A 12,439-nucleotide genomic window follows, 5' to 3' on the forward strand; every position below is an offset into this window, starting at 1 on the left:
TCTGGATCATCGGCTGCCGAAACGCGGCGCGCACGGTTATCCACCAATGCATACGATGCGTGAGATGGCAAGCAAATACCTCCACGCAAATCATGCAGGATTTAATACCGGAGCGCAGTCGCGCGGCACGACCTTTCTCAAACTGCGGAGTCGACTACGCGGGACCGTATCGGGTCCGCGACTCCGCCGGTCGTGGAAAAACGGCTCATAAAGCATACATAGCAGTGTTCATCTGCTTCGCTACGAGAGCCGTGCACATCGAACTCTTTCATGATTATACGACGAGTGCATTTCTGGCCGCATTAGACCGATTTATCGCCCGCCGAGGAGTTCCGTCCTGCATGTTCAGTGATAACGGAACGAACTTCGTCGGAGCGGATCGGGAATTGAAGGAACACTTCAATTCGGTGTATCAAACCCCGAGAAATGCGAACGAAGTGCGGTCAAAAGGGCATTAAGTGGAGGTTTAACCCACCCAGTGCGCCCCACGTTGGTGGTATGCAAGAAGCCGGCGTGAAATAGGTGAAACATCACCTGAAACGCATCATCGGCGAATTTACACCCACAAGCGAGGAAATGCAGACACTCCTCTGCAAGATCGAGGCGAGTCTGAATTCGCGACCGATCGCCGCTTTGAGTGACTGTCCCGAGGATTATGCGCTCCTCACACCGGGCCACTTCTTAATAGGCGGACCGATGAATGCACTTCCGGTCGAGTCAGTGGAAAAGGAAAATCTCTCGCGGCTTACGCGATGGAGAGCGGTCCAGAAATTCCACGAGCAGCTCTGGAAACATTGGACGCGAGATTACCTCACGCACCTCCAGAAACGCTATAAGTGGCGCACCACCCAAGTGCAGTTAAAACCGAATGACATGGCTTTAGTGCAAAACCCTCTTCTCCCCCCGAATCAATGGGAAATGGGACGAATCGAGGAAGTATTACCGGGCCGAGACAGGTGCGTGCGTGTGGTTAAAGTACGTACAGTTACGTCTACATACACACGTCCGATTACACGGTTGTGTAAACTGCCCGTCGATGAGTCAACATCGACAACGGCCGACGAAGAAGCACACGGGATAGACGAAGACCCGAATTACGCTGTACCGAGACAAGGACAGTGAGAACAGCCGTTCAAAATCAAAACGGTATGAATTCTCACATATCCAACGTCTTTAGAACAATACGGTGAGAGGGGAAATATACCCTACCATCCCGTTAATTAGTATGGAAGGGAGCGATTCGCGACGTCCGCACGTAAAAGCAGGATCCGCAGGACGAATCGCCCAGTTTCACTCTAAAGCTTACCAGTGAAAGTGAAAAAAAAGGAGATCATGTCATCCAGCGGGGACGAAAGTCTGATCACGGTGGTGGGGTCCCCACGGGACCTGGAGATGGACCGGCAGTTTAACCGGATGGTGTTACTGGCCAACGAAACCCTACCTGGCCCTTCGGACATACAGGTAGCCCAGGAACGACGGGACACCGTGAAACCCGCCGCGACCGGAGGACCAAACCAGGAGTCGGGCCCACAGCCCCTCCTAATCAATTTGGGGCAGGACGTGCTGCGGGTACCCCCGCACGTCCCCTGGACCACACGGCGGTATCGCCAGAAGGTCCCAGGGGGCCACTACAAGGTCAAATGGGCGAGGGGTGGCCGGCTTCTAAAGGTGGAATTCCACCCGGCCGCGTCCACGGGCCCAACACAGGCCACGAGCGCCCACGCAGTGGCGACGTCCGCACCACCGCCTGCAGCTGCACCACCGCCACCCGCCGTCGAGCAACGACCGGCGCGACGCGCCACGCCGCCCATGCACCACGAGCGGCGGGATTACGCCCGAAGGAGGCGGAACCGGGGGCCCGCTCGACCCGCAACGGCCAGCCGCCCCCGAAACCGGAGCCACCAGGCCCAGCAGCCGCACCGAAGACCACGTCGCCGGGAACCGACGGGTTCAGCCCTCGGGGATTTCCTCTTGACCACCCTCCGGTTGCTGGAGGACGAAAGGGCCCAAGCACGCCGCTGAGTAAGTACAGTTAAACTTTTACAATAGAAAGTTTTGTACTTCTACCTTCTGTACGGGCTTTACGCGACGTGACCGCGAGCTACGCCTCCTATTCTTGTTGCACGGACCGTGCAAGGAAGGCGGTATGTTTAAATATCGAGTAAAATGCGAAATTTAATTTAAATCCGAAACAATTCGTTACCCGGTTTGTTTTCGGTTACGCGACCGACCAGGAAGATTCTAGGTCGACGCGTCCGCTATTCAAGATATTAGAGGACAGAAAAACACGGTTCTCGAGGTTTTCTGTAAAGTCACGCGAACGATTAATTAACGCTCGATTTTGAAACAAGCGGTTTAAACGCCCGAGTTTAGAGAAGGTACGAAAACTCTATAATAGACAGAGACGGACGAGAGACACGGCGACAGCGTCGCGTGACGGAAGACTCTCCCCCCTCACGCGCTCACTTTTGGCAGCTCGTGCTCGTCCGTCACTCGCTATCAAACCACTGCCACGAGCACTTCGGTATACGAACACGCTCAGCAGTTGCATAAAGGAATTATTCGCGAGTTATCGTATCGAGCCAGTCGGTACACGACCGAGCTCGGCACTCAAAGTTCATTTAATTTGGAATAGACTCGAAGTTCTTCGAGTGCTTCCGGGGAAACGATCCCATAATCCAGGTGTGGGAAGAAACCCTGAGTGGATCAATCGTTTCCCCACGGATAGAGGGTTAAACTCATCCCAATTTATATGTGCGAGGTTCTTCGCGCTTTTCTTAGGGCACGACTACATAATCCAGGTGTGGGAAGAAACCCTGAGTGGAATCATCGTGCCCTAGAGGATCGAGGTTCAAACTCCTTCCTCCAATTGGCTGTCAAAAACGGCTTCGAACCCACCATACAGGGGTGAAGAGTACCCTGGGTGGATTTGCCGTCTTCTAGTCGAAGCGGGACACATTTTTAAACCCCAGCTATCGGCGAAAGCTAGGACACGACCCAAAATCGCCAGGGAGTACGGTCCCTGCGCGTAGGACGGAGACTCCGACAAGCAACGTGGTCTCAGGCCCAACCGTAAGTCGCCCTAAGGGCGCCGTTGACAAGCCTGCACCACACAGTGCCCGTACGCACTTACGAAGGCGGTGAAGGGCCGGGGACCGGCTGAAAGGTTGGAGCCTTACAACCTCCCTCCGATCACCTTCTCCTGCGACAGTCATAAATTGCAGTCGTGAAATTAGACGAGCACAAAATCTCGTACACGACAATAATAAGCAAGCGATTCCCGATTTAACGGGAACGCTCACACATACAGTCCACTAGCTTAGCTGCGCATCGCGGCGGCTGAGATCCCCGCTCCTGGGTGCGACAAGCACAGACCAGACGAGCGCGGAAGAAAGTAAGACACACAGCGTGACTCACGTTCACAGGTATTTAACGCCTATTCGTGTCTCTTTCTGTTACAGGTTTACCAAACAGGATTAACTGCAGCGGCGTCTGGCCGGGCAGACAATTCTTAATACATATTTTGTTTCCACAATTTAATACAAATAAACGGCTTAGTCGAGTCATTCGACTAAGCGAAAATTAAATTGAAAATCTGTATTCTTTTCCCGACGTTCCTTCCCTCACGATCCGGACCACCGTTAGGCGAGGTTTTTTCAAACCTACTCCACCTAACATATTTGATTATTAAAAGCTCATGTTGAAGCTCCTGTATTTTGTTCAATAATCTTAGCTTCAATTATATTAAAATTAGGAACTTATGGATTATTACGTTTTATTTTAATTTTTTATAATAATATAATATTAATTAAAATTTATGTAATAATTATTAGTTTAATTGGAGGTATTATCTTAAGAATTTTATGTTTACGACAAATTGATATAAAAATTTTAATTGCATATTCTTCAGTAGTTCATATAAGAATTTTAATTTCTAGATTAATAACATTAAAACATTTAAGTTTATATGGATGTTATTTAATAATAATTGCTCATGGTTTATGTTCATCTGTGTTGGTTATTAAACGCAGTAAAGAGAATATTTATTAAAAGCTCGATATAATATACGCCATAAATACAGAACAGCTCGTCGGGGATGCAACATGTAACACAAACGGTTGAATAAAAAGTTGTTACCAACAGTAACAAGAACAGATGAGGCTAATGCCTATACGGGTACAAGTAGGCGCCGGAAGGACGCGTTCTTAAAATGTCCGTGCATCGTCGTGTGAACACACCCAATTGCTCACAATCTGGATTATTTTATATAGTAAATATATGTTATAAAGAAACTAATAGACGATTAATAATTATTAATAAAGGAATAATAAGAATTATTCCAAAAATATCATTATTATGATTTTTATTATGTTCTTCTAATATATCTGCACCATTATCATTAAATTTAATTAGTGAAATTTTTATTTTAATAGTTTTATATAATTGGTGTAATTATCTTTTATTGTTATTAATGTTAATTAGATTTTTAAGATTTATTTATTCATTATATTTATTTAGTTATATTAATCATGGAATAATAAATTTTTATTTAAAAATTAAAAATCCTAAATTTTTAGAGTTTTTTGTAATTATTATACATTGATTGCCTTTAAATTTTATATTTTTAAATTTAGATTTATTTATATAAAATATTAAATTTTGTTAGAATCTAAGGGTTCTAACCGGGGTCCGGACGAGGGAGTTGACACGGAAAGAGAAGTTGCTCAGATTTGATTTTTCTTTCGGTTTGTCGCTTCGCGATAAATCGTTTATTTCTACAAAAAAATATGGGGAAAAAACTAAAAATCAAATAAACTATAAAAATATATTTTTTGCAACGGCCAGGGGGGTGGAAGGCCTCACCGGTGTTGCCCTGGCTGGGTCGGTCCTTGATTACTGAAACAAATGATCGACCAAATTAAATACGTGCGTGCACGTAATGTCAACACGCTCGTCAGCTGTTCGACTCGCTCTCCTAGCGACTATCGGTGCGCTCGGAGGGGGAGATCAGCTGTCGTTTAGCGTAATTTAGTGGACTGCATTACGTTGCTCGCGGATAGTTTTTTAGTTAAACTATCGACGAGACTTTTGCCCTGAACAAAGGAGACTTGTGTCGTGGGGAAAATCTTCGAAAGACTCCCTCCCACCTCTTTGGGGAGAGGCGGGAGGGGTGTGTGGGATTCCCCGCGCCCATTATAACGGGCGCGGGACCTACCCACTAAAAACCCCACGGTGACCCTTCCGCACGATTTGGGAGGATACCGGGAATCGCTCGAAGCATACTTCCGGTATCCTCCCCGTGCCCGCGCTTTGCGCCCACCCGCGGGGGGACAAACGGTCCCCCCCGGTAATCGCCCTGTCTCATAGCGGCAGGACGAGGCCACATCGTCCTGCCGCCATCCGTCCCGGGGCCGCGTCTAGTGGCGGCTGCGAGCCCCAACTCGCAACCGCCGCGACCCCGTTTCTACCCCTCGGAGGCCGGCAGCTCATGGCCGCACCAGGCCACCGAGGGTGCCGCTCCGTGCGCCGGACCCGGACAGGAGGCACTGCCACCCCATCCGGTCCGACCCTACGCCGCCTGGCGGGAGGGGGCTCCTATCAGGACCCCCCCTCCCAGCCTGGGTCATGCGCCACGCCGAGGGGGCCGCCCGCGTCGCCTGACGCCCAGGCGACGCTCTCTCGCCACCAAACGAGCGCGAGCCTCAGCGCGCCGCTGACGCTCGCGCTCCCTTCCCGCGGTCTCCTTCTGCAACATTACGATTTCGCAGAAGGAGGCCACGGCCCTCCACTTCTCCTCGCTGCCGAGCATGGCGCGCACCATGCCCGGCAGCGAGACATCCCGCCCGATGACGCCGATCAGGACACGGCGTTCACCCTCCCATGCAGCGCATACCTCGAGGGTATGTTCCGCCGTGTCCTGCTCAGCGTCACAATGGCAGCAACGCGCCGTCGGCTCCTTCCCTATCCGGCACAGGTATCTCCCGAAGCTGCCATGCCCCGAGAACACCTGTGCCATCCTGTAAGTGAGGCTTCCATGGCCTCTGTCCAGCCACTCACATAGGAGTGGCCGAACAGCCCCGACTGTCCGGTGCCCCGCGGTAGGCAGAGCCAACCGCTCTTGCCACGCGTGCACCACGGACTGCCGGGCCTGGCGCTTCAACTCGCCCCAAGCAGGTTCCTGCACACCCGGGACCGCCCCCACCCCCGCGCGACGGTCGACGCGGTGACGATACATCATCGCGTGCGACAGGTGCAAGGAGATCCAGGAGGCCACTTCGTCCTGCAGCCATCCGTCCCGGGGCCGCGTCTAGTGGCGGCTGCGAGCCCCAACTCGCAACCGCCGCGACCCCGTTTCTACCCCTCGGAGGCCGGCAGCTCATGGCCGCACCAGGCCACCGAGGGTGCCGCTCCGTGCGCCGGACCCGGACAGGAGGCACTGCCACCCCATCCGGTCCGACCCTACGCCGCCTGGCGGGAGGGGGCTCCTATCAGGACCCCCCTCCCAGCCTGGGTCATGCGCCACGCCGAGGGGGCCGCCCGCGTCGCCTGACGCCCAGGGACGCTCTGCGATGCCCTGTTCGGGTTACCCGGCCTTTTCCGCCGCCGTTCCCTCCTAGATTCTGGCTTTTTTTGTGGCGTCCTCCCTTAGCTTTTTTCTAGCGGCGTTGGCTTTTCGACGCCGATTGCGCGTTTTACGCGCCGTCTCCGCCGTCGGTGTCGGTTGCTCGGTCGCGACTAGTTTCGCGCTTGACGTCGATGCAATCGGCGTCTTCGACGCGTTGTCCATCCTTAGCAGGCAAGACTTTAGTATTCCTTCTTTGGTCCAGCGGAGGACGAAGCGTCCCCCGGGTAAAGGGCATTTGTATCGACGGGTGGTCGTTGGGATGTGGGCCGGCACCATTATGCCCGGGCCGCCCACTGGAAAGACCAATGGCCCCTTCGTGGTTAGTTCCCTGCTGGTCGAGGGTACCGGCTGGGGTACCTCGGCTTCCTGCTTCGGCTGGGGGGGCCTCGACCAGCCCTCCCAGCTGGAGGATGCGTTCGAACGCGGGATCGAACCCCGGGCTTGAGATCGCAGATTCTGGCGTACTTGGCTCACTTTCTCTTTCCATGGCTAATCAGTAACTGATCTTTTCCGGCGAAGAGTCGTTCGAATTTAGATTTACGGGCGCTAGCATAGACTAAGTGTCCCCGTGCCTAAGCGATAACGAGATTGGTGGAAATTACCCCCTACTCTTCGCTGTCGCACAGGCGACAAGTGGCCGTTGAGAATCAACCGTTTTCGCCTTCCAAAATCCTTGTCTTTTCGAACTCGAACGGTTTTGTTTAGCTCACCTGCTCGACTTTGGTGACCGTTGCCGAAGGTGACTCAAACGAAAACTCAGCCACAGGCAGCTTACACACCCGCGTAATTGGTCGTGTATATTTGGGTTTGGCTGTGCGTATTTTAACTACACGTACATGCTCATCCTTTTCCGGAAATACTTTCTCTATTCTTCCCATTTCCCACTGATTTGGGGGGAGGAGAGGATTCTGCACCAATACAAGATCATTCTTTTTTAGGTGTGTATTTGCCGTCTGCCATTTATAGCGGTTCTGGAGGTGTGAGAGATAATCTCTCGTCCAATGTCTCCAGAGCTGCTCGTGTAATTTTTGCATGGCTCTCCATCTTGTAAGATGCGAAATGTTTGCATTTTCCACGGATTCCATCGGGGGTGCCATCGCAGGTCCACCGATTAGAAAGTGGGCCGGTGTGAGAGGCGCGTAATCTTCAGGGCTGTCACTCAGAGCGGCAATCGGTCGCGAGTTTAAACTAGTTTCGATTTTACAGAGTAACGTCTGTAATTCTTCGCTCGTGGGAGTGAATTCTGCTATGATGCGCTTCAAATGATGCTTCACTGATTTGACCCCTGCTTCCTGCATCCCACCAAAATGGGGGGCACTGGGTGGATTAAATTTCCACCGAATGCCCTTCTGGCCACATTCGTTTTGCATTTCAGGCGTTTTACACACCATATTGAAATGTTTTCTTAATTCACGATCTGCACCGACGAAATTTGTCCCGTTGTCACTGCGTATGCAGGACGGGATTCCTCGTCGGGCAATGAATCGATCTAATGCAGCCAAAAATGCACTCGTCGTGTAATCGTGGACGAGTTCAATGTGTACAGCCCTTGTAGCGAAACAGACAAAAACCGCTATGTACGCTTTATGAGCTGTTTTTCCTCGGCCCGCGGAGTCGCGGACTTTGTACGGTCCCGCATAATCAACTCCGCAGTTTTAAAAAGCCCGTGCTGGACGACTGCGTTCCAAGGTCAAATCCTGCATGATCTGCGTGGAGGTTTGTGCCCTCCATCTCACGCATTTCATGCATTGATGAATGACCTTTCGAGCCGTGGTTCGGCAACCGAGGATCCATAATTGCTGCTTCACCAGGGATATCGTCAGCTGCAAGGCCCCGTGCAACGAATTTACGTGGTACTGCCGGATTATCATGGTAGACACATGATGTTTTGGCAGAATTATGGAGTGCTTCGTTTCCCATGCCAGTGTCGCATTCTCCAATCGTCCACCTACTCTCAAGACCTCGTTTGTGTCTAGGAAAGGGTTCAGATTTTTTAAGGGAGATTTTGCGGGAATTTCCCTGTGTTCTTTTAAACACTGGTACTCGCCCGCAAAATGCGTTCGCTGGATGTAGCGGACGATTTTCTCTTTTGCAAACTGCAATTCTGATGCTTCGACAACTCTTGCATCGAACGACCTTCGCTCACCTTGCATCGGTCTTCGTAATCGGAGACAGTATGCAGTTACGCGAAGTAGCTTACTCCAGGTTGAGAATCAGAACACGAATTCCCATTCTTTCTCTGAAGTTGCAACGTGGGCGTGCGGAATGCGCTTGCTCTCGCTCGTATCGATGGAATCAGGCGTTTTATGCCAATTTTTCTCTGGTTGTCTTAACCATGCTGGTCCGGAAATCCACAACTTCGACTGAATGAGTTCCGCTGCTTCGACTCCGCGCGAATTCATATCCTCGGGATTGAAGCGGGTCGGAACGTGTCTCCATTCAGCCTTCGGAAGCAAGGTTTGAATTTTCGAAACTCGGTTGGCTATCACTACCTTCCAAGTTGAAGCATCTTTTTTCAACCAAGCGAGTGCAATTGTAGAATCTGACCAACAGACTATACGGTCAATTTTTATCGAAAGTGGCCGTTCTACATGCACTGTCAGCTCGGTGAGCAGTACGGCTCCATTCAATTCGAGAATCGGAATCAACTGCGTTTTTATGGGAGCCACCCTTGTTTTTGCCATGATCAAGGTTGTGAAAACTTCCTCGGTCATGGTCGTCACGCGTAAATACGTGACGGCCGAGTATGCTCCGAGCGAAGCATCGCAGAATCCGTGTAATTCCACCGAAACTGTATCTGCTCCGTAACGGATCCATCTGGGAAATTTTACTTTTTCCAAATTACCCCAATCCTCGCAAAACGTGTTCCACGTTTTTAACGTATTCGCGGAGACATGATCGTCCCACTGGTTTTTTTCCAGTCATTGGGATTGCATCAGCATCTTCGCACGAATTACGACTGGTGATAACCAGCCGAGCGGATCGTATAATTTGGCTGTTTCGGAAAACAAAGTTCGTTTTGTAATCGGGCCTGCAGCCGGTTGGAACCGTTGCAGGTTGAAATAGAAATAATCACCCGATGGTATCCATCGTAATCCGAGCACCTTGAGTTCGGAGTCATCGAACAAGGTGAGATCGACAGCGTGGGGGTGACAACTTTGCGGGATGTTTCGCAGCAATTTCTGCGAATTGCCAGCCCACTTTCTCAATTTAAACCCACCGCCCTGTAGGAGTTCGTAAACTTGTATACGAATTTTCTCCAGCAAGGACGTGTCGAGTGCCCCCATGAATACGTCATCAACGTATATGTCCTTCTCAAGTATCGAGGCGGCGAGAGGGAATCTGTCACCGTCCCGTTTTTTCAACTCGAGAAAAGTCCGCATCGATAAATATGGTGCGCACGCCGTTCCGTAGGTAACGGTATTCAACTCGAATGCTTTCAGCTCTTCGGTTTCGGGTGTGCGCCATAAGATGCACTGAAACCGACGATCCTGAGGGGCAACGAGAATTTGACGAAACATTTTCTCGATATCGGCCACCAAAACGTATTCGTACAGCCTCCATCTCGTCAAAACGGACGTGACGTCGTTCTGTAGTTTCGGTCCTACGTGCAGGATGTCGTTTATGGATTGTCCACCCACTATACGGCTGGTCGCATTAAACACGACTCGTAGTTTGGTGGTTGCACTCTCCGTACGGATGACCGCTCGATGCGGAATGTAAAGTCTGGAGTTTACAGAGAGCTCGATACGAGTCATATGCTCCAACGAATCATACTCCGCGAAAAATTCTTGATATTCTCGTACGAGGATCTGATCCTTGTCCAATTTCTTTCTCAACCTTGTTAACGCGGTAAGAGCGATACGGAGTGAATCTCCCAGCGCTCCTTCCGGTTTCGGATGATTAAATTGCAATCGGACGATAAACCGTCCTGTTGCAACCCGTGCGATAGTTTTTTGGAAATGAGCTTCGCACTCTTCCTCTGCTTTTGTAAGCACCGAGGTCGAGGGAATTTCTTCAATTTCCCAGAACCGTCGAATCGCGTGATCCAGCGATTCGAATATGTTGCAATGCAACGCTCGCACGGGACCCTGGGCCTTGCTCGCTGCATCTATCGGTCCGGATAATATCCAGCCAAATGCAGTTTCTTGTGCAATAGGCCCTTCGGGAGATATTCGACGGAATCCCGACCGAATAACTTGAGCGTACAAATCTGCGCCGATCAAAACTTCAATGTTTTGGCAAGACGCGGGCTCGGGATCGGCGAGCTTCAGGTTTCGCAACACGTCGTTATCGAGCGCGTTTACTGATGGCGAGGCATAATTCGTGATTTTTGTCACGACGTACGCTCTTGCCGAAACCACAGGGGTTACCCCGGAAGCCGTTCCCAAATTCAGCCCTACGCTGTACTTGATTTTTTGGGTCCGACCACCCCCCAAGCCCGATACCGTGGCTGAGGTTTTCTTCCTCGGGAGGTTGAGGTCATTCCTCAATTTCGCCGAGATGAAGGATGTTTCGGACCCTTGATCTAACAGCGCGCGCGTTAAACGCGACGCGCCGTTTTCTCCGTACACTCGTACGATCGCGGTTGCTAATAGCACCGGCCTCGGTACGTCTGTACTCGCCGTACAGTGTGACGTAGTGGCCCGTGACGTAGCTGCTTGCGCGTTCGAGGTATCGGTGCTGGCTTTCGCCTTAGCCGTACGGCGCTGTGGAGGGGCGTTATCTCGCCGTTCCTCGCGCTTGCCGTTCGAAAATTTCGATTTCGGCGTCTGGCTTCCAGCCTCCTTTTCGTATTGTTCGAAATGCAACAGCGCGTGATGCCTGCCACCGCATCTCGAACAACCTTGTTGGCTCCGGCAGCCTCTTACGTCATGATCCAGGGCCAGGCAGGCTATACATCCCTGACTGTCCTTTACGATCTGGTAACGTACTCGTGTGGAGAAGCGCTTAAATGTGCCGCATTCCGAGAGTGCATGCGTTTGTCCGCAAATCGTGCACTTTCGCTGCGCAGGGGAGGACTCCACGACGGCGTTATGACTCCGTACTGGTGGCTTGTTTTCCCGTTTTAACCCAGGTTTTCGGTTATGTTCGTCAATGACGGTCATAGCACGTGCCTCCTGGTCGAGAAATCTCATGATCTCCTCAAGCGACGGATATTCCGTTGACATCTTGAGGGATCGCTCCCATTCCCCTTGCAGCGCGGCATCAAATTGGCTTGCTACTATGTGTGTTAACAACCAACTAAGCTGCTCTTCCACTGTTCCTTTTTTTGCAAGGATAGCGAGTGCTTGCCGAAAACCGATGGTGACCTGCTGAACACTTGACAGGTCGCCTTTTCGGATTTTTGTCAATCTCAGAATCCGATCAAGTAGCTTGATCAGTACCAAGCGTGGGAGCCCGAATTCTGCTTTCAGGGTCGACCACGCTACTGAGAAATTTGAATCCGTTATCGCAAGAGATGCGATAGCGGCTGCGGCTCTCCCGGTTATACAGGTGTTTAGGTATTGTAACCTTTGCACATCCGTTAACGTGGGGTTGTTTATTACTCCGGCGGTAAATAGGTCCTCGAAATGTTCCCATTTCGTAGGATCTCCGTCGAATTTTTCCAACCTCATCTTCGGGAGTTCGATCGGTATCGTCTGCTGTATTTCCGCCATCCCTGATTTAGGACCAGCGGTGAGACGGGTTACTTCCGTGGCCAATTAGGCCTGGAAGTCCAAAAATTCGTTTTCGGTTTCTCCCATAAAATCCCGTTGGAACAACTCGTAAGAGTGTCGTTCTCCAGGGGGGAGAAGCCTACACACGATTTTA

General features: G+C 51.1%; 1 protein-coding gene across 1 annotated transcript; it reads right to left on the reverse strand.

The window, feature by feature from the left end:
- Window positions 1-8,280: 8,280 nt before the first annotated feature.
- Window positions 8,281-12,285, reverse strand: LOC122404291. Its single transcript, XM_043408225.1, has 2 exons — window positions 9,702-12,285; window positions 8,281-8,597 (listed from the first exon to the last, which is right to left on the reverse strand). The coding sequence occupies exons 1-2, from the start codon at window positions 12,283-12,285 to the stop codon at window positions 8,281-8,283; spliced, it is 2,901 nt and encodes a 966-aa protein (XP_043264160.1).
- Window positions 12,286-12,439: the final 154 nt, after the last annotated feature.

The sequence above is a fragment of the Colletes gigas genome, unplaced genomic scaffold (genome assembly GCF_013123115.1).
Source record: "Colletes gigas isolate AHSC1104 unplaced genomic scaffold, ASM1312311v1 Colletes_gigas_Sc00156, whole genome shotgun sequence".
Taxonomy (NCBI): domain Eukaryota; kingdom Metazoa; phylum Arthropoda; class Insecta; order Hymenoptera; family Colletidae; genus Colletes; species Colletes gigas.

Bases quoted from the DNA above. Each gene is read 5' to 3' on its own strand.
- LOC122404291 (XM_043408225.1), bottom strand. From the start codon at position 12,285: ATGGCGGAAATACAGCAGACGATACCGATCGAACTCCCGAAGATGAGG. The intron at 8,598-9,701 runs GTGATTATTTCT...ACCCTTTCCTAG, and splicing joins ATTACGATGGATACCATCGG to ACACAAACGAGGTCTTGAGA.